Source organism: Coptis chinensis, chromosome 4, assembly GCF_015680905.1.
Source record: "Coptis chinensis isolate HL-2020 chromosome 4, ASM1568090v1, whole genome shotgun sequence".
NCBI lineage: Eukaryota > Viridiplantae > Streptophyta > Magnoliopsida > Ranunculales > Ranunculaceae > Coptis > Coptis chinensis.
Window position 1 is genome coordinate 24,881,918 of NC_141459.1, and position 26,015 is coordinate 24,907,932.

The 26,015-nt window shown below is 38.5% G+C and overlaps 4 protein-coding genes and 1 pseudogene across 6 annotated transcripts; 3 read left to right on the forward strand and 2 right to left on the reverse strand.

The window, feature by feature from the left end:
• Window positions 1–232: 232 nt before the first annotated feature.
• Window positions 233–10,916, forward strand: LOC147502853 (uncharacterized). Its single transcript, XM_086607693.1, has 10 exons — window positions 233–6,336; window positions 6,874–7,066; window positions 7,177–7,327; window positions 7,481–7,580; window positions 7,820–7,894; window positions 8,719–8,809; window positions 9,132–9,402; window positions 9,508–9,550; window positions 9,625–9,728; window positions 10,182–10,916. The coding sequence occupies exons 1-10, from the start codon at window positions 282–284 to the stop codon at window positions 10,581–10,583; spliced, it is 7,485 nt and encodes a 2,494-aa protein (XP_086463819.1). The 5' UTR covers window positions 233–281; the 3' UTR covers window positions 10,584–10,916.
• A 1,858-nt stretch (window positions 10,917–12,774) lies between these two features.
• NDHM (subunit NDH-M of NAD(P)H:plastoquinone dehydrogenase complex) lies at window positions 12,775–14,401 on the forward strand. Its single transcript, XM_086607696.1, has 2 exons — window positions 12,775–13,260; window positions 14,073–14,401. The coding sequence occupies exons 1-2, from the start codon at window positions 12,826–12,828 to the stop codon at window positions 14,259–14,261; spliced, it is 624 nt and encodes a 207-aa protein (XP_086463822.1). The 5' UTR covers window positions 12,775–12,825; the 3' UTR covers window positions 14,262–14,401.
• LOC147502855 (uncharacterized) lies at window positions 14,119–18,854 on the reverse strand. 2 transcript variants are annotated; one of them, XM_086607694.1, is made up of 5 exons: window positions 17,403–18,854; window positions 17,030–17,276; window positions 15,628–15,716; window positions 14,601–14,686; window positions 14,119–14,481 (listed from the first exon to the last, which is right to left on the reverse strand). In XM_086607694.1, exons 1-5 carry the CDS (start codon window positions 18,543–18,545, stop codon window positions 14,433–14,435), a joined length of 1,614 nt encoding a protein of 537 aa, XP_086463820.1. In that variant the 5' UTR covers window positions 18,546–18,854; the 3' UTR covers window positions 14,119–14,432. The 2 variants fall into 2 exon arrangements, with proteins under 2 accessions (XP_086463820.1, XP_086463821.1); XM_086607695.1 differs by lacking the exon at window positions 15,628–15,716 and having other exon boundaries at window positions 14,243–14,481; window positions 17,403–18,705.
• A 791-nt stretch (window positions 18,855–19,645) lies between these two features.
• Window positions 19,646–22,387, forward strand: LOC147502856 (subtilisin-like protease SBT1.5 pseudogene; annotated as a pseudogene). Its single transcript, XR_015221820.1, has one exon. The product of XR_015221820.1 is annotated as a subtilisin-like protease SBT1.5 pseudogene (transcript).
• Window positions 22,372–26,000, reverse strand: LOC147502857 (Intron maturase, type II family protein). The gene is made up of 4 exons (XM_086607699.1): window positions 23,601–26,000; window positions 23,372–23,499; window positions 22,937–23,067; window positions 22,372–22,588 (listed from the first exon to the last, which is right to left on the reverse strand). Exon 1 carries the CDS (start codon window positions 25,998–26,000, stop codon window positions 23,619–23,621), a length of 2,382 nt encoding a protein of 793 aa, XP_086463825.1. The 3' UTR covers window positions 22,372–22,588; window positions 22,937–23,067; window positions 23,372–23,499; window positions 23,601–23,618.
• Window positions 26,001–26,015: the final 15 nt, after the last annotated feature.

A 26,015-nucleotide genomic window follows, 5' to 3' on the forward strand; every position in this document is an offset into this window, starting at 1 on the left:
TGTATTTAAATTAAGAAATATAATATTATCTAGAGTCTGATCGCAGAATGTGTTTCAATTTGATGTTGATAACAAATTAACAATCGATATATTAATTTGGAAAACCTTTGAATATCTATCAGCTGAAGCCTTCACCTTCGATGGTTGTTTGGGCTTTTAATCCAAGGCCCATTATTAAAGTGAATTTAAACTCTTGCCACGTGGACATAATTAGTCAATACATATCCATCTTCTTCTCTACCCGTTCAGACAAAAGAAAAAAAAAAAAAAAAACTGATCCAATGGAACCACGTTCACCGTTCCACCGCCACCACAGCAACGAAAACAGGTATACTACTCTTCCACCACCACCACCACCACTACCTAGATTATTTCTAGATGACCGAAATTTTCACAATCACCAACGTCTCCCACAATACCACCCTGACCACCCAAATTACGATTTATTACCCCATCGACCACCTTTTCGTTATATCGAAGACCATCATCATCATCCTCGTTTTCCAACAACTGATTATATAGAACAACCAATTAAATGGGACCCACCTAGAGTTTCACCAGCAGCAGCACGTCCGTTGTATGATTATCAGTTTAAAGACCATTCACCCATGTCACCTTATCATCGACGTGGAGGAGGACAAGATGGTAATAATTTTGTTGTTGATTTTAATAATACTAATAATATTGTTGGTAAAAAAAGACTACTTTTTGGTGAACTTGTTGATGTTAAAAAGGAAGATTTTTTATGGGGTGATACTGAATTTTACCAAGGAAATTATCGTAGTCAGCCAAGTCGTGTTTCTGTTGATACTGGTGTTGGTATTGAGGAACCTACTGGAAATTTCGGTTTAGTGCCGTCGAGTTTTGGGAAAGGGAAGGTGTTTGGTAATGAAAATGTGAGATGGGGTACTGAGAAATTGCAGAAAAGAGGGGAAGAGTCTATGAGTGGAGGTGTAAAGTGGGGTTCTGCGAAATTGGAAAAAAGAGGGGAATTTGGTTCTGTTGTTTGTAAACCGTCTGTATCCATGGAGAGGGAGGAAATGGGTTCCGAGCGTAGGTTGAACAACAATTTAAAATGGGGTTCTGCGAAATTGGAGAAAAGGCCGTCTGTGTTGATGGAAAGGGAAGAAATGGGTTCTGAGCGCAGGTTTAACGACAATGTAAAATGGGGTTCGGAGAAATTGGAAAAAAGAGGTGAATTTGGTTCTGTTGTTTGTAAACCTTCTGTGTTGTTGGAAAGGGAGGAACTGGGTTCTGAGTGTAGGCTGAGCAACAAAAGTTATAGAGGTTTCAATGAGAAGCGGTTGTACAATGAGTCGAGAAGTGGGAAGTTTAAGAATGTGGGGATTAGAGAGGAATTGGAAGAGTTTGGATATAGTCCGAAGACGAAAGTGCTGAGAACAAGTGCTTTACTTAGAGTGGGAAAAACTCCAACGAAATGGAAAGACCAAGAAACACTCTCTTTTAAGAAATATGATGGACCAAGTACTGGTTCATTTACTCATAGAGGATCCCTTGAGTTGCCAGATGAGAAACAGGAGCAAGGTGAAACAGAAAGCTCCATTGACCTTGATGTTTCGTTCAAATCTAATGCTTTGGTGGCCAAGGCAGTTGTGTCTCGTTCTGATCATGTGGTTGGTTCTGATGAGATGAACACACCTAATAATAACAAGAAGAGGAAAATTGTGGCTCCTCTATTGAGTGGTTCAAGCCCAAGAGTAACTGGAGTTCGTGAGAAATTGTCGAAACGACGACCACGATTCCTTACAAAATTCGAAAGCTGCAACAAGCCCCAAAAAGGTTTAGTACGCTCAAAAGACAAAGCTACTGGTGGTAGAATTGGGAGTGCAGGTAGTATTGGTTCCCAGCCTTGTCGAGATAAGAACATTGTGCCACTTGAGAAAAAAGTGCGACAGGGAGAACTCCTTCACGTGTTAAGACTGGTTCTGAGAAGAAAAAAGTTAAATATAAATAAGCTTTCTAAGAATGTGGATGTTGCATCAAATTCTGACAAGGTTTTAATGCAGTCAGATGATCAAGTTTCTGTTTCTAGTATTGGAACCCTGCTTGTTATTGGTTCCCAGCCTTGTGCAGAACAGGTCACTGAGTCACACAAAAAGAGTTCTTCAGTTCACAACAAGGGTTTAACTCAGTCAAAAGATGAAGTAGTGATTGATGGAAATGGGGTCAGGGATAATATTGATTCACAACCATCTCTAATTGAAACCGATGTCCCACTGGGACAGTGTGATACAGAAAAAACTCCTTTGTGCAGTACAGGTAGTTTCGATAAGAAACCGTTAAGTGGAGATAGTTCTCCACAAACTGTGGATGCTGCATCAGTTAAGGGTTTAGTGCAGTCAGAAAGCATTAATATAAATTCTGGAATGGAGACTGGAGATATTACTGGCTCCCAGCTTTGTCTTAGTGGGACAGGAAAAATTCCTTTGAGTAAGAAATTCTCTTCTGATGAGAATCTGTTTAATGGAGATAGTTACAACCAAAATTTGGATGTCGCATCAAGGTTTGACAGGGGATTGTGTTTGACACAGTCAAGAGACGAAGTTACTGTTGCTGGACTTGGGACTGGGGATGTTAGTGGTTCACAGTCTTGTTTAAATGGGACCACCGTGTCAGTTGATACGACTGTGACTGAAAATTGTATTTTGAAAACACCAGTTGGGTCTGATATTAAATTGTTACATGGAGATAGGTCTATACAGAAGCTGGATGCTGTGTCAGGTTTTGACAACGGTTTTTGTTTGACAGATTTAAATGATAAAATTGCTAGTGTTGGAATTGAGAGCGTGGATGGAGCTGGTTTCCAACCTAATCTAAATGGGACATTCATTTCAGTTGAGACGAGTATGACGGGAAACAGTCCTTCAAAAAATAAGGTTGGCACTTCTGAGAAACAGTCAAATTCTACACAAAAGTCGGGTGCTGCATTAAAAGCTAACAAGGTTTTAACGCAGCTAAAAAATGAAATTACCATCTCTGGAATTGGGATTGGGGATAGTATTGGTTCCGGCCCTTGTCTAAGTGGCATCACTATGCCACTTGAAGCAAATGCAAGGGAAAAAACTCCTTTGTGCACCACATCTGGTTTTGATAAGAAGCTTCCAAATTGTGATAGCTCCACAAGTAAGTCGGATTCTGCATTTAGTTACACCAAAAGTTTGACACAGGCAATGGATGAAGGTACCATTTCTGGAGTTGGAAGTGGAAGTGGAAGTGGAAATGCTAATGACGACCACCCTTGTCAAAATGGGATCGCTACGCCACTTGATATGACTATGACAGTTAAAACCCCTTTGGGCGCTGAGGTTGGTTCTGATGTGATTTGTGCGCCGAAGCTTAAAAAGAGGAAGAGGAAGAGGAAGAAGAACAAGAAATTCATCGTACCTGATTCTGGTTTGCCTGCACCAGTAGTAACTAATGCCAATGTGCTTGTTACTAGTTTACCAGCGCCAGTTGCCGAAGTTTTTCATGGAGTTGCATGCAGAGATAGCTCTGGAAATGGTGAAACCACTGGTGATGTTTGTTTATATCCTTCTAATAATGCCGTCAATACATCACTTAAGAATAGGGATATTGTTGCCCCTCTTTTGAATACCTCTAGTTTTAGTGTAAGTGAAGTTGTGAAGTCTGACAACAGTCTTATGCAATCTGAAGAGAAACCTACAGTTTCTGTGATTGGTTCAACAGTTGGTCTGCAGTCTGATAAATGGAAGAGTATTTCACTTGCTTTTGAAAAAAATAACAAATCTTATCAGAAGGCCAAATTACTCTCACGTCCTTTGGGTTCTTCTCCAAGAACAGGAAAAAGTGAAATGAAGAGGTTAGCAGTTGAACATGGAGGAGGCATAATAGCAGTGAGTGAAGCCAGCATGGGCCACAACAGGGCTGAACCTCTCAAACCAGAGCTGAGGCGCAGTCGTAAGAGAAGCAGGAGAAGCAAGAGGAAAGACATGGAGCATTCTTTAGGTTTATCAAGTCCACCGTTAACAGAAACACACCATGAATCTGTGACCGCCAGTAGCTCCGGCCATGGTGCAGATTGCACCTGGAGTTCTGGCATGGGTTTAAGGCAATCAGAAGAGCAGGCAACGACTTCTGAAGACAGGATAGAAATTGTTGATATGCAGTCTGTACACAGAGTTACTGATTTGGATGAGAGTGTGGTGACGAAATCGCTTCTGAGCCCTCCTGTTGGTTTTGGTGAAATTCCTAAGGTTGACATGAAGACAGCTTCTGACAATTTTTCAGATTTGTCAACTTCAAGATTAACAGAAACACATGATGGACCCACAACTTCAGATCTAGCCACCTACTTTCTGGATGCTTCCACGAATTGTGAAAATGCTACTAGGGATTCAGAAGAGAAAAATGCAGTTTCTGGCATTGAGGCAGTAGATGATGTTGATTTGCTGTCTTTACCTGGCGTCACTGCAATGCATGGGAACAGTGCGGCCATAGAGTCGTTTTCGAACGTTGTGGCCACTGCTGCCCATAAATCCAGGGTTAAGAAGAAGATTAAGAAGATTAAGAAGATTAAGTTGATTAAGAAGATTAAGAGAAAAAGGAAGCTTATACCGTCCTTTTCAAGTTTGAGAAATTGTGAGGAGACAGGAAAATATGTTGAACCAAAAAATTTACTTAGCTGCAATGATGGTATAGATGCTGCTTTAATTTCCGATGAGGTTCAAAAGAAGTCGGAGGAGGAAGTTATAATTTCTAGCATTGGGAACGTGGATGCTGTTGGAAATCCTATATCCCTTGAGAACTGTTTGGAGCAAAGATCGCCAATGAATGTGGTCTCAGTGAGGAATGGTGTCGATGAAGATGATGATATAAGTTCTGCACGACCGAATATAAGTTCTAGTTTGTTTGCTGAGGAATTAACTTTCCCACATGGGCATTTTCCGATGTCATTAGCATATGAAGGTGACTGTAATAGAGACAGTATTGAATCAAAAGTTGGAGAAGGAGAAAGTCACATTGATTTAGATGCAGCTGGAGAGCTTGGCTTGCTGGGCAGGGAAAATTGTGAAGACCTACCATTGCAATTATCTGAGGTGGAGAAAGTAAGCTTCTTACCCTTAGAACTCCAGATATCAGCTCTGAATGAGAGGTCAGTGGGTAAAGTGACGGAAGATGACATTTATGGTCTTCCTGTAAAGGACGAGATACCATTTGTGTCTACCAGCGCAACGCCAAGTGAAGAGGCCTTAGGTACCTCTATTATCAACTCTAATGAAGAAGGTTCGGACTGTGTGTTTGAAAGACTCAGTAACACTGATGATCAGCATTCCTTATTCACAACACAAGACAGTGGGGCAACAGCAGACTCTGGAGTATGTGCAAACTCAGATCAAACAACAGAAACTGAATATGTAATTTCCAAGAAGACACTATTCTCCCCGTCAGTTCAGAGACATCAACTAACATCTACTTCTAGACCAAAGGTTGGAGAAATGATTGGGAGGAAGATTTTCCAGAGTCCTTCAGTGACTAAGGTTTTCTCTGGTCCGGCATCCTTTTCTTCTTCACATTATAACAAAAGCACCGATTCTTCAACTCGCACTGCAAGACCACGAACATGGCACCGAACTGGTAACCCTCTTCCTTTGTCCCAAAAAGTGTCGAGCTTGAGTGCTGGTCCCTCAGAAAGGCTGACAATGAAAAAGATTCAGAGCACTTCATATATTCGTAAAGGTAACAGCCTTGTTAGAAAATGTGTTCCACCTGCCACCAGTCCACAGGTATCTGGTGGCTTAAGCACTTCAAGTGTTCAGTTGAATTATGTTGGTAGTGACGAGTCAAAAGGAAGTGCTGCTTCAGACCATAAGGCTAACTGCTTGGACCCTCAGAATTATTTGAGAACAAGTATTGATGGTGGCTTGTGTAAAACTCCTGATTCGGCATATAAAAATTCAGCTAGTCATACTGTAGCTTTTCAGAATCATAATGATGTGAGCAAGGATTCAGAAACCCAAGGTCTATTAGACAATGGGAAATCGCAATCATCCAAGATGACGGGGATAACATATGTGAAACGCAAATCAAATCAGTTAGTTGCTTCATGCAATACTGAAGTTGATGGAAGCTCCAGCATTGCAGAGAATACTCAGACATTACATTCATCTGTACCCTATGATCAGTACTACAAGAAGAATAAAAATCAGCTTATTCGGAATGCTACATCAGTGGGTAGTCACTTGAAGCAAGCGCTTTCAATCCCAAATGATATTCTAAATTTAGACAGTCAAAGAGCATCCAAGGCTTCTTTCCTGAAGGGCATTAGAAATATAAGTAAGCGAAAGCTTGATAGAGGTCCGTTCTATACTTCTAACCCTTTGCTGCTGTCTTTTTCTCCTTTACATGCTGATTTTTTTTTACATGAAACATTAATTTAGTCTGCATGCTTTTAGATGACAAGGATGACGATGGATATTAATAACAAAAAAATAAAAATAAAGTCTGAATTGTGAACAGAAAGTTAGAAAACGACATCTGATATGGAATTTGTTTATCCAGCTATGGAAGTATTATAATTGTTCATTTCTTTTTATGATACTAGTTACCTGATCTGTTGTGAGAAATGCCCTGCTATAATGTGGTTTCTTACTTTCTATATATCTTTAACCTGTTGTTACTCGTCACCACCAAAATTTGAGAATGCCTTGTACAGTTGTACTTGAGCTAATTGTATCCTACAATGTAAATAAACACCATTTGATTAGCTGTCTCAGTTTCTGAAAATGTTTTTAAGGTAAAGCTGTTAAAGTTCATAGGAAGGTCTAGTAGCTTAAACTTGTTGATGTTGCAGTAGCAATCGACTCAGACTTGATGTGTTCTTCACCTTTGCAGCTTTTGTAAAGTCGGGCAAGACTTCAAAGTTCTCTTTGGTATGGACTTTAAATGGGGAACAAACACACAAAGATACAAGTTCATTGCAGCGGCATTCATTTTACCCAAATCTTTTTCCTTGGAAAAGAGCGACACAATGGAGAAATTTTAAGTGTAATTCGATATCTAGTAAGAATTCTTTCTTACGGATCGGGTACGTTAGTAATATCATTGATGTTTTTCTTAGTTTGTTCACTATTATAAATCTCTTTGTACTTGTGCATAGTCTGCTAATCAGCGTCAGGTTTGTCATTATCCTTTCAGTAAGACATTGCTTCTCTCACGTAAGAGAGATACAATTTACACAAGGTCAACCGGTGGATTTTCCCTGCGAAAGTCCAAGGTTTTGAGTATTGGTGGATCCAATCTGAAGTGGTCAAAATCTATTGAAACACGCTCAAAGAAAGCCAATGAGGTTTGTCTAATACAACATCCCCACACTTCTCCCGTGTCTTATGAATGTTCTCCTTTTAAAGTCTAGAGATTCTCTCGTGAACTTTGAGTTCATTGACAGGGTATGTCAAGGTTTTATGGTCTTGTAATGCTACTGGGTTTATTTTATTTACAGGAAGCCACACTAGCTGTTGCTGCAGTAGAAAAGAAGAAAAGAGAGCAAAAGGGTACTGGTCGTGCGGCCACCATAGCAAAGCGTAGAAATAACTCTTCCCGTAAGTTAACTCATATCATAGAGCTGTGCCTGGTAGTCTGATTAAGCATGCTGGCGTCGCAGATACACCATATTGTTACTGAGCCGTTGTTTGATAAAAACCTTCTGTTAACTGTAATATGTAATGACTTGCTATACCCTTTGAATTCAGTGAGTTTAGAGGCTACGTGAAACTTTTGCTTAAGCTCTTATTTCTAATGCAAAAGAAAGCTTAGTGGCTACTTCTTTATTTGTGAACAGGAGAACGCATATTTCGGATTGGCTCTGTTCGATATAAAATGGATTCATCTAAAAGGACACTGCAGAGGATTCCAGGTAAGATCGGAATGCCTTCTGGAAAAGACGTCCACTTTTTTGGATGTTAGATGCTAATATTTGCACATGTTATGTTATTTAAATTTCTAAGTTTCTTCCCTAGCAGCAGACACTGTCTTTTCTAGAGAGAACTGTAAGCGACATAAAACTTGTCTGTTTTTTCCTTATTCTTCTTGGCCTGTAGGAGGTTATTGCTTACTAATTTTAAGTTGTTGGAGCGAAATGTCTTTCAGTTCACATAGGGTCACTAGATCCACCAATCCACTATGTAGTAGGTCTTTGTATAGGGTTATATTAATAATAAAAGGTGATGACTTGGCCCAAATTTTTGGGTTTGGTTTGAGCTAGTTAAAGCACAAAACTTTGGCTGGGCTCGGGTCCTATTTCTGGCTTTTGACTATATTTCCCGTCCCTAGATTTTGGTGTTTTGCCTATGGTTCTGTCACTGACGCAATCTCTTTGCCGCCAACTTCCATTAATAATTTTCCCAAGTTTTTTTATTGCTTATTACTCACAATTTTCAGACTGGGGTTTGTATTGTTTTGGGCAAATCTATAAAGCACTAGTCCTCCTCAAAGCTGTGGCCGTGTTGTAGTTTGTATATATAGCATGTCAGGGCAGTATCTTGATGTAACTAACATATACTATTTTGGATATCAATTTATGGTGTACAAGCTCTGTTTTTAAGGATCTCATTGTCATCATGTGATGTACCTGTTATTTAAAATTTCTTATATACTCTTGTTTTTGCTCTTTAATCACCAGATTACTTATTTTGTTCATAAAATCATCCTCATGTCTTTTTCTTCTTGTGATTTATGCAGATGAGAATTTATCTTGTGCTGTTGATATCCAATCAGGAAAGGGAACCAGTAACTCTTTTATCCCGAAGAGATTGCTGATTGACAATAATGAGTATGTTTCGCTTTATTCTAGTATTTATGTTTTTGAATGGATAGGAACATCTCAAATTAGGATGGAAGATTAAATTTCTTATAATTTTCTCAAAGGTATTTTTATGCTTTGCAGTTTCTTTGAATAAAAACAATAATAGGAGCTTCCTTTGAAATGAATTTATTTTTATGTAGAGGGCCTTAAGCTAATGTACAGATATAGAGGGATGTCAAAAAACATCAAACTTTGATCTCTGTTTCTGTGTGTGTGTGTGTGTGTTTTAATTAATTTGTTTATTTATTTATAACCCATTTTTTATTTTATTTTATTTTATTGTGCACAGATACATCCGACTTGGCAATGGTAACCAGCTTGTTAGGGATCCAAAGAAACTTGTCCGCCTCTTGGCAAGTGAGAAAATTCGCTGGAGTTTGCACACTGCTAGATTACGTTTGGCTAGAAAACAGCAGTATTGTCAATTTTTCACAAGATTTGGGAAATGCAACAAGGGTGATGGAAAGTGTCCGTACATTCATGATCCTGATAAAATTGCAGTCTGCACAAAGTTTCTGAAAGGCTTATGTTCCAATCCTAGCTGCAAATTGACTCATAAGGTGGGTTACATATTGTCATACCAAAGGGATTTCTTATAAATTATGTAAGTTATCAATTGATTTTGTTTAAGTTGCTCCGAAAATTTGTTTTGATTTATAATACAGGTCATTCCAGAAAGAATGCCGGACTGTTCATATTTCTTACAAGGTGAATTGTTGTTCTCTGTTATATTGGTTGAACATGATCTTAAGTACACTAAAGTTCTGACACTCCTTTAACAGGATTATGCACAAACGAGAGTTGTCCATATAGGCATGTGAATGTAAACCCAAATGCTCCTGTTTGTGAAGGTTTTCTCAGAGGCTATTGTGCTAGTGGTAACGAGGTATCACTCTGTTTGTGCACTTTATTGTTGTTTGGTGGATTTGAAAACTTAAAATTGCTCGCTATTTATTTTACTACCGAGACTATAGGCTCTATGTTTTGCTGTTCACGTCACTGTTTATTATTGTTTAGTTAACTTTCGGTTTTTACTACACCATGCTTTTGTATTTGTTGTGTCCAATTTGTTAAACATTTTAGGTTTGGTTTTAAATTTTTTCTCTTGCAAAGTTACAAATATAGTTAAAGTTTTAGGGATCTTTTGACATTTTTGTGAAGTACAGAAAGACGAAAACTGAGAGGAACTAACTAAAAACTCCCCACTGAAATAAATCAGTAGGTCATTGTCAAATTGTCAATATATATCATATCCTGTATGGCCCCTCTTTTTGGAGCTGAGAATCCTGACAAACTTTTATAACCAAGTTGGATGGATTGTCTTCTCTTGCCTTTGTAGTGTTGCAAGAAGCACAGCTATGTCTGCCCCGTATTCTCCTCTACAGGAGTGTGTCCTCAAGGATCCATGTGTAAGCTTCACCACCCTAAAAACCGAAATAAGGCCACGAAGCTGGCAAAGATTTCGAGAACTATCCGAGGGCGTTACTTTGGCTCCAAGCTCAACGATACTAGTGACACAGGAATAGTTTCTTCTGACAAGCGCACTGGAGAGAAGAGTGAAGACATTTTCACAGATGACACAAATGAACTTGCTGACTACATTAGCATTGATGTTAGCGATGAAGAATGTCAGAATAGTGACTACCCAATAGGTAAGTATACAAAGTTTTACGACAGTGAGCCCTCCGATACACAATCAGACGAACTTCACGAATTCATTATACCTGTGCGTCTTCTGTAACACTTCAATTTGATACAAACCTCCTGGACCAGCAGCCGCCCGGTGTGATCATGCAAAAATGTTGTAGAGGATTATAATCTGTTTTGACTAATTTACCGATAAGAAGAGAGATGCCCCATTCTCGTTCTGGTGAGTACTGATTCTTGACCCTCCGATATGGTTTGGATGAATTGCCCATATGTATTTTCTGAGTGTATATACAGTTATACACAAAAGATAGTCATGGAGATTTTGTTAATTAAAAGGATGATTCATGTGAAAGGCCTTTTTTGATGTAATTTATTCAGTAGACAACTTGTTCACTTGTATAATGTTATGTTTTTTTTTGGTGAAGTCTTGTATATTGTTATAGACTAGTATATGCCCCGTGCCTGAAAGGCACTCATCTCTTTGGTTTAGTGATTTGCCCACAATAGATAGTATTTAAAATGTCTAAGAATTAATTGAGATAAAATTCACTTAGCATGATGGTTATGGCTCAGTAGATAGTACTACCAAGCGAGCGATATTCTTTAGTTGTTTTTAACTTATTAAACTTGATAATAATGATGAGAACGAAATGCAAAATAAATAAATAAAAGAAATTGCCTGCAGCAAGTATCGAACCCGCGACCATACACTGAAGGAACACTGCTGATGTAACCGGGTTGCGAGATATAAAACTGACTTGACTAATTAAAAACAGCTGAAACACGCATCTTGAGGTTGATTATCACATTTCAGCCATCCAATTGTGTCAAAAATCGATCTGGACTGTTGTTTGTCTTAGGCTAAATGTAATTTTGTCCTGTAGTGCCGAAAAAATCCCTAACTTATTATATAGATAGATTATCCGTAGAGTACTTTTATTCTGTTATTGTGCATAACTTTGTTCAGTGGATCAGAAGGAGAAAATGGTAAATAGAAATAGAAAAATAGAGTACAAAATTGGGTGTAGAGAAATATAAAGCTAAAATATATGAAAGATTCAAGTCAAATGCAATCCCTTGTAGTCCAATCAGCTAAACAAAACGAACTTCAAGATTACAGTGGTTAAGTGAGGCTATTGCGTTCAGTCCCACGAAGTGGGCTATTAGGCATGGTTAGAAGATAATATGGATAGCAGATTCTTATTCGTGTGCCCTACATGTTCCTACAGAGTTATAGAACACTCAAATAACAGAATGCAGATTTTCTCTTAAACGGACATATTCCTAGGGCAGTTTATGTAGTATCATTAATTTACGCTTATTAACTTGTTCATGGGCAGCTTATATACGACACTATATAAACTATTTCTCAAGACACAATATAACATGTCCGTTTAAGAGAAAGCCTGAATATAAATGATCTTGTATTATAAATTTTGATATAACATATCCGTTTAAGAGAAAGCCTGAACATAAATAATCTTGTATTATAAATTTTGATGGTGCTCGACAGCACCTCGCAGCTTTTGTAATAGCAGCAAAGTTTTGATGGAATCTGCATCTTCTAATTTGGTAGCGATTAGAGTAGTCGGAGCACCTATCAGCCCCTAAATTCAGAGTGGTACTGGTTCAAATTCTAACCCTGAAGATTTTGCAGAACTGGAAAGATAATACGCGGTCTTCATTTAGGAAGCTTGTCTGGACAGTGGATGGCTTCATTGAGTTCTTTTTTTTTTGTTTGTTTTTGATAATTATTGAGTACATTCAATAGTGCACAATTTAATAACAATTTTTTTTAAGGCTAACTAGTATTATCCCACTAGATGAGTCAATTAGGATTTCTCCCCCAAATACACAAAAAAAGACTTGTTTTTTATGAAACGAAACTGATGTAGTGTTTATAAAACAAAATATTCGTGCAGCTATCCGTTACATTTGACTGATATTTAAAATTTTGGGGTTTAAATGTTTTCGTTTTATTCTCGCGTTAACTAGAATATTAAAAATTGAATTCTACTCACACTTGTAGTGTATATTTATTGTTCTCTCTTTACATTTGTCGTTACTCGAAATATGTACCAGTTGAACAACGATCATTCTGTGGACATACTCTTTTCGCAAAGCTTTATCATTTCACGAATTTATTTGGAACTTTTTACTTGTGGATGGCATTATAAATCCTCTTATTTCTAATAATTTTGGAAGGCCAGTATGGACTCAGCCTTATCTATTGTTGCGAAAGGAATGATTGGTTGGTGTGCTTAAGAAACTTCTATAACCAGCCTACATTTTACTACTACACACTATAGTCAAAAGCCTAGAACACCACCTTGATGGCTTCAACAAGTTTTTCAATATTGGGTTGGGTAGGAGGGAAGAGAGGACTTGGTGGAAGGAAGATGAACTCCATATCCGCTCAACAAACTGACGTACAACAGCAATCGCAAGTAAATATACAGCAACAAGAAGAAGAAAAGGAGAAAGTGACGGTGAAGCAGCCACAAAAGCAACCACCGCAAACACAACCACGACAACCTATGGCAAAGAGCAAGAACATGAGTGTGGAATATGGAGGGCAATGGTTTAGCAGCGTTACACGGCATGTAAGGATATACGCAGCCTATATTGATCCAGTTACACACGCTTTCGACCAAACTCAAATGGATAAGCTTACCCTTCTTCTTGATCCTACTAACGAATTCGTGTGGACCTCAGAGACTTGCAATAAAGTTTATGCTTACTTCCAGGAGCTCGTTGATCATTACGAGGTAATCTAATTAATTTCGTTTTTACCACAAATTACCCATTAGAAATTCTTCCAGAATCCAGACTATCCTTCACATCAGCGTAAGGCATGCATCACAAGTTAAGTTAGACAACACTTGCTTTTTAGTTATGCTCATTGGCCACTAGCCTTCAGTCCGTTGATCACATAAAAAAGCTTGGCTATTTTGTTTTTCGCTAATCCATTCTGCCTACTGCTGCTGCACCACAAGCTGATCTTTTCAAGTTTTTTTTTGAAGATAACCCACCAGTCCACCACAAGATGATCAGGGATCACATTAAAATTAGCAAACAAAATGTACATTCCCTTCAGCCCAGATTGTTGGGATTTAGGCGTTTCGAATGTCATTTTTCACAAGTAAAAATACCTAGTTGTACATTACTTTCAGACTAGATTGTTGGGGTTTGGGTGTTTGGAATGTCATTTTTCACGAGTAAACGCCAGAATAGGTTGACATAAGTCGTGCCGGTTGTTTAACTAAAAGACAGTTCCAAAACCTCCCCTCAAATGTACGTATTTCACTTGCAGACTAACACTTGGGAAATGGGATAAAGAAAAATGAGACAAACCTTGACTAAGTGCAAAGAATGAAAGCAAAGACAGTCCCACACCCTGTGCTCTACATATGGCGTATGCACTATGCAGAATGAGATTCACATTGTAAACTTTTAACATAAGATTTCGTCATTTCCGTTGATTGTTTATGGGTTGTTTTTTTTTTTTTCGATAGCAGATTGTTTATGGGTTTTGCTCAGTATAATGTTGTTGACATCCTAAATTTTCATGTAAAATCAGGGAGCACCACTCGCGGAATACACACTACGACTAATTGGTTCAGACATTGAGCACTACATACGGAAGCTTTTATATGATGGAGAGATAAAATACAATATGAACGCAAGAACCCTCAATTTCAGCATGGGAAAGCCACGCGTGATATTTAACAATAACGATAGAGAAGTTCAAGATGTACAAAAAGATTAGCAGAGACAGAAACATACACAAAGTATCACCGAGAATCTTTGCATCTATATGTCCTAATATAGTAATTAGAGTGGGACTACTACTCAGTGTTCAACGCTGAATAAATTATCACAATGGGCTTGGAGCAACCTTCTCAGTCATGCTTTCTTCTTCAGTAACACACTTTCAGCACTAACGAGGCTTTTTTCCTTGGGATGACTTAACCTTCAGTGGACATGTTCTGCAACCAATACGATGTGATCAGATTAATTATGAAGATCAGCAAAAAACCAACAACATCAATATTAATTAATGCAAATTACAATAAAACAAAAATACATAGAAAGAACAAACACTCACAAGCTGTCGTCGCAACAACAAATTTTGTCATGCAGCCAAGGTGCAGGAGTTCTCCACGGGACAAATGAGCCCCTGTGAGAGACATTCTGTAACCAATAAGACGTGTTAGGTCACATTAATCTAAGCGCCATAAACTAAACTCTAAAGAAGAAGAAAAAGGAGAGACAGCCACACAAAAGTTTACTGGGTAACATTTGTCAAGGATTTGGCATTTAACCAACATAGTGATTCAATGAGCTTAAACAGTTGATCAAACAATTTGTCAAGGATTCCTCAACAAATGCTTTAGAAAGAAACATTGGGCCGTAGAAAAATACACTCTTATAGTCTATGAGCAATTGACCTTTTCCTTTTAACCAGTTATTACTAGAGTAACTGTGATGCGGGGGGGGGGCAACACCAGATCCATCATCATCCGAGCAACTTAATCAGTATCACATTGCTAGGCATAGGCCAAGATAGAGATGTGTCAAAGTAAAACCTACTTAAACAAATGCTCACAATCAAAATTTGATGAATAATTACCAACTCCATATGAACATTGCCTATGTTTTTTTTTATTTTTTATTTTTAATTTTATTTGTTGTTGTTGAAATGGTTATGGGGTTAAGGCAGACTTCCACCTGTGCTTATTGAAAGTTGAACCTTACAAAGCCTCCCTAAGAGTTAGATCATTAAAGGGAAGCACACAATGAATTACAAGATCTACAGGCATCAAGCTTGACATAGATGAGATTACTCACTGACTACACATATCACAATGGGTCCTAAAGAATGAAGTGACAGCAATGCTGTTTCATTCTCCTACTTTTTGGCCATGAATTACTTCATTATCTTTGGCTGATCGTTCCTAAGATGAGAGTTATAAGTGCCAAATCAACAAAAACAATTACCTTCAAGACAATAGGATCTATATTTTCAAAGATACACGCAACATTTATATGGCATGTCAGGCAGAGAAAAAATATAACCTACAACTAAAGGAATTCAAATGACTGCATAATTGATAAAACTAACAACTTTTTACCTCATAATAGAAAAATAAGCAACGCAAGAGAGCTAAAGCTCTTTTTCTATCAAATTTCCTTTCGGCAGCTCTAAGCAACTCCGCAAGATCTAGAACATCAATGGAAAAAAAACTCTTAAGACTAAATTCAATGAACATCGGTAGAAAACAAACAAAAATACATCTGATTAATAAAACAAAATAAAAAAGCAAGCAAACAGTTTTAGAAGACAAAATAGAAAGTGTAACCTGCACTTGACTGAGACACAGGTAAGAGCAAGTCCAATGGGGGGCTATATGGGCTGCTAAAGGCAAATATAGCACCCCAACCACAAAAATGTCATTCCAATGGGGCTGCTAAAAGGGTCTTAAATTTGGAAAGAGTCAAAAACCTAGCCAAAGTTAAGACCTTCGCTAGCAGCTGCTATAATAAGTTCGGGAGACGGACGACATAGTTTATGCCGTCCGTCGGTTTCGACAGACGACAAAAACTATGCCATCCGTCCAAAAAAAATTCAAAAAATAATGGACGGACGGCAGAAACTATGCCGTCCGTATCATTTAGCACTTCAAAACAAACAACACAATTGGATTGGTTTTTTTATTTTGGAGAGCCAAATTTGGCTGGGCAAGCTATGTGGCACTTTTAGCAGCCCAATTTAGCAGCTCTCCATTGGACTTGCTCTAAAGACACAAGTGATACCTTGGACGTACATGCTCCCATGTCACTATATGATTATTGACTTTAATTTGACTTCAAAACATTACAATGTTTTTTTCTTGGGCACGACATAATTGTACTTTCATAAACAAACTAGAAATTTTGACAGACAAAAAAAATGTAAATGTGTTTTATAAGCTGATGGCCATTTGTTTCTATCATAGCACAGCAGTAAGGTTGGCAAGACTTGGAAAACAATGAACTAAGATTGCTTATGAAGGGCGGAAAAGATAGTTTATACAAAATCAATAATTGAAAAGTGGTTAAAATCTAGAGGATTATTGGGCCGATAGATCTCAATGTTCGTCTTATATTATATGAATTTTTTAGCTACTCCTACTTTAAGTTGACCAGTACTTGCTCAGTAGCTGGATGAGGAGGAACATGCATGGGAAATATCAAAGAGAATGGCCACCTGATCTGTTCCTCTTTGCTTTCGCTTCTTTCCCTCCTGGAAAAATGTACAATCACATACGCCTATACTGCTAAAGCCTTTATCTATGCAATCTTGCTTTTAGTGTCAGAACCATTGAACAAGTACCAGAAACATACTTGTTCCTAAAAACAAAACTCAATTTCTTTTTAAAAATTTTAACGTTAGACACGTAACAGAAGAAACATTATCATAAATCATAAATTTAATTAAATATAAAACATAAAAGTAAAGGAAAAACACAGAAAGATGTCACAGATCACACTAACCAGGATGCAAATCGAGATATGATTTGCACATTTTGTCTGTTTGATATGTAACACTACGCCCACGCATTTGCTTGATTCGCTCCAAAGGTTTGCGTAGTCTCGCAGCTTCTAGCTTCTCTGTAAACTCTTTGTCATCAACTGGCTTTAGAAGAAGTTTTTTAAGCTTCTTTCTGATTTTCGTTTGTTCGTCAAACTTTGTATTCGTATCACCAAGAATTTGAACAGAATCTGAATCATCGTCACTCATCTAGAAGATAATGCCAATTAACATGGTGAACAAAAGCATACATCAAGTGATATCAGTACACAAACACTAAATAAATAAGATGATTCCAGGCAAAACATCAGATTGTGGTCAAACGAATTTACGTACTGCGATTTCACAGGTTGTAGGATTTGTGCGTGATGTGAATTTCGTCGTATTGTTGTATGGCATGACCCTGTCCTCTGATTCTTCTGAATCCGTCACCATTCCGCTGTCCGGTTCATACTTTACAATGCCATCCTCATCCTCATAACTCATTGAATAACCTTTTACCCAGAGGTGATCAAGGAAATTGCGGTAACTTTCATCTGAGCGAGAAATGTCTTCAGGTTTACAACAAGAAAGTAACCGATAACGAGTTTTAAGACGAGATTTTTGGACCGGACGTCTATCTCTCTTTTCAAAAGCATCGTCAAAAGGTTCAGCTTTTGGCTTCACCCTAGTATCAATATTGCCCCTCCTTTCTTTGCATAAAATATCATCAGAATCCTTATCACCATCTTTCTTCTTGTTACCATCTTTCTTCTTATCATCAACTTTCTTCTTATGATCCTCAAAATACTTCACAACCACCACCACACCATCCTCTTTTTCCATCTCAAAAACACAGGAATCTCCATCTTCCCTCACATTGTCCAGAAATACCTTGTACTCTGGATCCACATCGTCCTCCACTGAGCTCTTATAATCACAATTATCATCCTCCTCCACCAAATTCTTACCATCAAAATCCAGATCCTTCTCCCAAAACTCCGCGTCAAATTCCCCATTAACGTAACTGAACATTTCAAGAAATGCTTTATAATCAGGATCTATCAGATCAGCAAACCCTTTAGTCGAACCCTTACCCCGAGCACAACTACCATCACCAACCTCAGCTTCAGACATGCTTCTCGTTTTCCTGGATGGAATACTTCTCTCCTCTAAATCTTCATCAATAACATAATAATCTCCCTTTTTTTCTACACCCCCACTCTCTCTTCTTTTCGGACTGTGTAGAATCTCATCAATCCGAAAAGTCGCTCTCATTTCAGGATCTCCACTAGTCTCCATAACCCTAGTCCTTTTACGAACAACTTGGGTGTCCGAATCATCATCATCAGTAAAATATTCCCTATCTACAACACTCCGTTTCACAATGCCCTTCTTTTTACCATCTCTTTTACGCTTAAGGTTTCTACTTGCTTCAAAATCAAACCAACCATCTCTTTCTTTAGCAAGATTCTCAGCTTCAAGTCTCAAATACCCCATAATTAACTCTACAGTAAACTCAAGTTAAAGGTTGAAACTTTCTTACCTGATGATCAAATTTATAGAAGAGATTGAAAACCCTAACCCTTGAAGTGAATAAATAGGACTTGAGAGTTACGCGCCATTAAGTTTGGTGGTTGCCAGGTGCACTTTTTTTTTTTATCGTAAAATATGCCAGAGTTTCAGAAGTTGGTATTCCAATTGAAATTTTGGAGTCGCAAGTAGAAACCAACCTTAATAAATTTCAATTTACAGCCCTTTGAGATTTCAGCTAGTTTTAGATTTTGAGATTTTGAGCCTCAAATGAGTTGTTGACAGATTGTATGAACTTAGTTGTTGCTATGGAAAAGGGATCAGGACTGCTATCTCTATTGCTCATAATATTTATTTTATTTCTTCAAAGTTGGATGACTATAAAACTTTATATATCATTAGATCCTTAAATATTGTAGCTCATAGAGGAGGTCGCCTCCGTTATTTTGTTTGGATAGAGCTTCGGCAAAATCCCTTATTGACCTGTGTAAGTGTTAGTCCTATTGAGGGAATCTCTCCATTTCTATAGGGGTGATTTCCTTTTTGCTTTAAAAAAAAAATTAGAAATCAGTTTCAGCTAACATGCCATGCTTAATGAAGAAGAATCTCAGTAAGCCCATGTGAGACTAAATGCCTGATATATACACCAGAACAATAAGTTAATTAAATTTGGATTTTTAGTGAGAGTTAGAGTGAGATATAAGATTGGTGGTAGAACAATAAGTTAATTAAATTTGGATTTTTAGTGAGAGTTAGAGTGAGATATAAGATTGGTGGTTTTTTCCTCAAAAAGATGTTTGTGTCCTTGGTATAAAGTCACGATTTACAGGCATGCACCATCTCAGTTTTTTTGTCTGTTTCTCTCGAACAAATCCGAAAATGGAGTCAAATTTTTAGACTCATATGGAACTTTTTGGCATGAAATATGGAGGATAAGCTGCTGAGATCAAGTCTTACTATTAAGTATTAACCGCAAAGTTGAATGTGAATTAATCAAAACCGTTCATAGTACATTAATACATTGAAACTTGAAGGTGATTTATAACCATTTTATCAACTACCCCACATCATGCATTCATTAATAGCAAAGCAAATAAGGTCTTACATGTCACACAGGCACCCTTTTCATATAGAAAATAGAAAAGCTTATAGGAGTAAAATTTCAAGTAGTACTCAAACAGAACGAACTAGAACATCGAGAATCAAGTTCCTAAAACAACTCTCATCAGGGTTCTAACTCATCCAATATAAGTGGTTAGCAGACTTTTGTTAAAGTTTGTGTGACACTAAGAATCCACTGAGACCGTTATCTCTTGTTTTCAAGCTTTTCTGTCTCTTTCTTTACTATAAATCCATACCATACCATTTGTTCAACTCAACCCCAAGTCACCGGCCAATTCATCCTTCCCATGCATTCACCCCTTGTTTCTCTACAAATGATTTTTCTTTGGTTTTTCACTTTCAGTGCTTTGCTTGACTACCTCTTCCTCCATTCATTTATGCAACAGTGAATCACAAAAGTACATAGTTCGAGTGAGAAATGATATGAAGCCTTCAGCATTCTCTGATGTTGAGCATTGGTACCGATCAACCATGCGAAGTGTCAGATCAACTCCTCCTCTCGACTCTGAGAACTTCAAACAAACTGATCTTCTTCGTGTGTACAAGCGAGTCTTTCATGGGTTCGCTGCAGAATTAACATCACAAGAAGCTGAATTGCTTAAGACACGTCCAGAAGTTCTAGCCGTCTACCCAAATGAGATGCTTCAACTCCATACAACTCGTTCACCTCATTTCCTAGGACTGATGAATAGTAATCACGTCCCAACTCCTAAAGGCTTGTTCAGAGATTCAGATTATGGTTCGGGAGTAGTAATTGGAGTTCTTGACACGGGTGTTTGGCCTGAAAGAGAGAGCTATAATGATAATGGTCTTGATTCTGTACCCTCCCACTGGAAAGGGGAATGCGTTGAAGGCCAGAATTTCACCAGAGCACACTGTAACAAAAAATTAGTTGGAGCCAGATTTTTTGCCAATGGATTGAGCCCAGATGAAACTAAAGGTTACAGTTCCGCACGCGACTCTGAAGGTCATGGAACACACACTTCTTCTACAGCTGCTGGATCCGAAGTTGCCAATGCATCCTTGTTTGGTTATGCACGTGGAATTGCTAGTGGAATCGCACCCAAAGCCAGAATTGCTGTCTACAAGGTATGCTGGCCTAGTGGGTGCACCTCGGTTGATATTGTTGCGGCCTATGATAAGGCCGTCGAAGATGGGGTTGATATAATATCCTTCTCGATTGGTGGTAATGTAGGTCCTTATTACCTTGATCCCATTGCTATAGCTCAATTTGGTGCCTTGGAGCATAATGTTCTTGTTTCAGCATCCGCGGGAAACGATGGTCCCACCGAGGGTACAGTTTGTAACATACCTCCCTGGGTTACAACAATTGCTGCTGGAACCATCGATAGAAGGTTCCCGGCCAATCTTGTTTTAGAAGATGGCACTGTGTTCCCTGGAGTTTCTCTCTATGGTGGTCCAGCATTACCTAAAAAAAGATATGTCCCTCTGGTATACGGTGGAAACGTATCCATCAATGGGAGTGGGGTTTCTAGTGGTGCACTTTGCATGCCAGGGCATCTGGACCCTAAACTTGTTAGTGGGAAAATAATAGTGTGCGAAAGAGGGGTCATTGCTCGTGCACTAAAAGGAGAAGTGGTCAAGGATGCAGGTGGTGTTGGAATGGTACTTGCCAATGTGGATTCCCTTGGAGAAAGTTTGATTGCTGATGCCCACGTACTCCCAACTGTAGCTATCCCTGTATCAAGTGCAAACAAAGTTCTCTCGTACTTGGCCTCATCACAATTTCCAGTACGTGCTACCATTGTCTTCCGTGAGACCGAGTTAAATGTCCATCCTGCTCCGGTTGTAGCTGGCTTTTCATCAAGGGGACCAAACACAATGTCAGATTATGTAATTAAGCCTGATCTCACTGCTCCAGGCGTTGACATCTTAGCGGCTTGGACAGATGACGTTGGGCCGACAGGGCTCCCTTCGGATACAAGACGAACGAAATTCAACATCATGTCCGGTACTTCTATGGCTTGTCCACACATTTCAGGGGTGGCCGCGTTGTTAAAGGGGGCACATCGAGATTGGTCGCCATCGAGAATCAAATCAGCAATGATGACTACGTCTTATGTAGTTGACAATGCAGGGAATCAATTGCTTGATGAGATGACCTACAAGGTGTCAAAGGTATGGGATTACGGATCAGGGCACGTGGATCCTGAAAAAGCCGTTGATCCTGGTTTGGTATATGATCTCACGGTTGATGATTACATTGATTTTCTCTGTGCATCAAACTATGATCAAAAGGAAATCACATTGATTACACGAAGATCAGTAACCTGTAAGAAGGGACTGAAGGCTTGGGATCTAAATTACCCATCAATTGGCATTGCTTTTAACCGAACTCGTACCCAGAGATACGAAAAGACAGTTACCAGGACAGTAACGCATGTTAGTGAAGGTGCATCTAGCTACACAGTAAAAGTAGAGAATCCCCCTAATGTAGTTATAACCGTTGTTCCTCCAAAGCTGGAATTTAGTAAGAAGGATGATAAGTTAAACTACGTGGTCAAGATTTCTGCAAAAAAGTTTGACTTGCCAGATATCGGCCGGAAGAGTGTGTTTGGTAGAATAACTTGGCAAGATGGAAGACATGTAGTCAGCATGCCAATTGCAGTTACACAGTTTAGTCTATGATGTTTGATGTGTCATATAGAAAGACATAAACTTGATGACTATGATGATATAAGTTTCTTGGGAGGTAGAATGAAATATGGTTCCACTGTACAAAATAATTAAAATGAAATCTATAAATGAAATGAACTTATCACAGATATGTATTCTCCAAGCCAATTAACTTTAGGCTTGCTCCTTCCAGCCACCTATCTTCTCAAGCTTTAAGCTCAGTTCATCAGTATGCCATATTGCCATTCAACCTATCCGTCGTGAGGCAGACCATGACCAGAAAAAGAAAATGTGAGACAATATAATCAGAAAATGTCATGTGGGTCAGGAAACGTGGACAATTCTAGCACATTCTAAAATTGATGTGCCATTCATAACTCAGCAGACAAAGTCATTTTTAAAGAATTAACAAAATAAATAGTATGCCAGATCCCAGAGCTAGTTTACTTAAGGATTTGACTGACCTTGAATTTGGGAGGGGGAACACTGTGAAACACCCTCCACCACACTTGTAATTCTTTTTTTGTTATTATTTTATTAATATATTCGCACCTTACCAAGCAAAATATATCGTATCACATATGACGAAACTATCCTACCTTGTTTGGGGCAAGATTGATGCAACTATTCCATTTTCCCTGATATATAATTTGTTAATTTGTTTGGCCAGACTGCAGCAGCATTTCCCTTCCACATTTGATATCAATTCAGTTCCAAAGCATGTTCAGCCCTGCAAAAGATGAGATATCAGTCCACGTATCCCTTTTAAACATTAAACACGACAAAGAGTGTGAAAGAAGCCAGGTTGATTCTCATAGTAGTACCTACAAGAAGAAAACAAAGTCTAAAACTGTTCATATCAGATCTCGTTCCTATTGCTTCCAGTTTGATCAATACATAACTGGAAATTTTTCGTTGATTCTAGACTACGTATTAGGTAACAGGTTCAGGTCTTGATAATATCACGCTTGTAATATTATGGATCAAGAACTTCATAGCTAAGTGCAAATGAAGATTAAAAATAAGGGTTTCACCTCAGCACTTCTTCATTTTCTTCAAAATTTGGCACAGTTGCTGTCGTCAAGAACAACAAACTGTGGTGGCTCACTTTTGCTATACCATGAAGCTTCAGAAACTCCATATGTTTCTTCGAAAAAACATTCTGGAGCACATAAAGCATAATATCATCACAATAGAGAATACAGTTAATATCAATGGTCAAGATTAAAAAAGAGTATTTACAAGGCGACATAGTTGACTTACATATATTTGTAGCACAAATCATCCCCTCCACGCACTAAAATCAACAGATTGAAGTGATATCTGGCCCATATACAAATCCTTTACATGCTTGTTGCACAAACCAATTTTCCTTTTATTGAAACTTGGGTGGATCGCTGTCAAGAATCCCGTCTTCCAACCTGGATATCTCTGTCTTTCCATTGCATGAAGGCTATAAACTTTAGGTGCTGGTACACTGCAGCCGACAACAAAACAATTGCAAGGACGTGATGGACTCACAATCCTAGCCAGAGATAGTAAACATAAACCACTGTTAGAAATACTATAGTTCAATCCTTCATCATTATCAAAAACATGTGAATCCGAAGCCTCATTCAACATCTCGAGCTCAAACTCCTGAGTTGAAGGAATTCCACTTAGTTCTGACTCAAAGAGTTTCTCGATCTTAGTTTCATGTATCCGATGTTTTGCTGCCAATGTCCGGATGCAAGACATTCGCACTTGATTGATAACTATGAGCTTGATTTCACCAAAGTTGTCGCACTCACTGTACCATCTAAGCCAACGGCGGACAAGACCTGAAAACCAATCTATGATTTGATTGTCATCTTGCAAGATGAGTGCAGAAGTGGGCCTTGAATATCCTTCATGGCTGACTAGACCATATCGTATGAGTCTCTTCTTTATGATGCTAACCGGAGCTATAATCTCAGTGTTTCTAGAACTTTGGGTATTAGAGCTGAAATTGGACAATAGTGCAAGAGTTGAAGATGTCTCAGAGGAAACATACTCCTCTGCGTGTTTTATAAAATTGTAAAAAGAATCTTTTAGTTCTGGAGGAAGTGCTGGTTCTGCTATGTACTTGGCTAAGATTTCCTCTTCAGAATTTATGCTTTTAGCATTTACATCTTGCATCCAGATTTTGAGTAAGACCTTGAACCAGTGGTCGGTTTCCATTCCGTCTTTACGGAACTGGGCAATCTGACTCAAGGCAGAGTTACTATCAGCTAAATGCTTTATTTCTGACTCTTTAACCTTCTTCAAACCATGACCCAGACATTTCTTCCCAATTCTAACAGACATCGCATCCCAAAGCTCCTGTTTGTGCGATGCAAATAACTGAACCTTCTCCTTCAGCTTATGCACTGCTTTCACAGCAGGGCTTTCCTTAATAATTGTGCGAACAATTGTACCCAGAAACTGTAAACCACGGGGACCATCAAATGATAAAAGTTGTGTGTCATCCACGTCTAGGTAAAGAGAGTTCTGCAAATAATTTTGCATCTCCAATTTTAATTCTAAAGCAACTTCTTCAGAGTCCGAAATCGCGACAAAAATCTCATCCATCACACGGCAAGCATGTAATCTTGAACTAGAATTCCTCTTGTCCAGCTCTTTCTTGTTATCATCTTTTAGCTGGCTCCTGAACCAGCTGCGCAGTTTTGACTCTCGTTTCTCTTGATCTGCATGATTGGATCCAAGACCCTCATACTTCAAGCACATCCATTGAAATTCCCCGTCGAAAAGATCAAGGTATATGTTCATTAAAATAGGGGACAACACTCCTTCTTGAGGTAGACCTTGGCCTTTTGGAAAACCTCCAAATTCCAAGTTCAGCACATTGGCATCATACATGCTACGCAGAATATAATACAAGCTGGGGTCTTCAATCTTTTCTTCCATAGTGCATATCAGTTTAGTCAGCATAGCAGCATCAACCTTCTTGTTCACATGCAGTGTAAACCACCATTTTGGATCAGTAATTTCTTTGCAAATGTACCTCAGAGCAGAACCATGCCCCCTACCACTACGGCAACCATGTGAAATTTTGGAATAATGAGGCCTATACACAACTTCGAGAACTATTCTAATAGCTTCCTGAATAACCTTCAACTTCAAATTAGGAAGTACCAATACTTCTTCCCTTTCACCCTTTGTTGACATTAAAATGGTATTCACTTGGACATCAAACTCCCCACTAGCGAGCTCTTCTGCCATGGACACAAAACCAATGTCGTCACTCTCCGACGCCAAACCAACATTGGAGTTAAGTCTAATACAGTTGTAAGCATCCTTGAGTGTCATTGCATTGGCGATAACATTTCCCATAAGAGCATGAAACTTCCCATTTATGTATTGCTCTTTCACTCTCTTCTTAATACGGGTTTGGATGAACCTCTTTTCTTCCATTCTAGTATACTCTCTTTTTTCAATTTGACATGATGATTCATCAAGTAAAGAAGCTAGACTCTTTGCTAATGACACACCACTAGCTCCTTTATTGTTATTATTATTATTATCAGTCCTCAATGTCGAATATAAATAAGAGTATAAATGTACGTTGTTATTACCTGCTGGTGATGAAGTGCTGAGGACAAGAATGGTTGATCTTCGAAAATTTGCTAAACCCGTCGAAAACATGTTAGAGGAATTTCT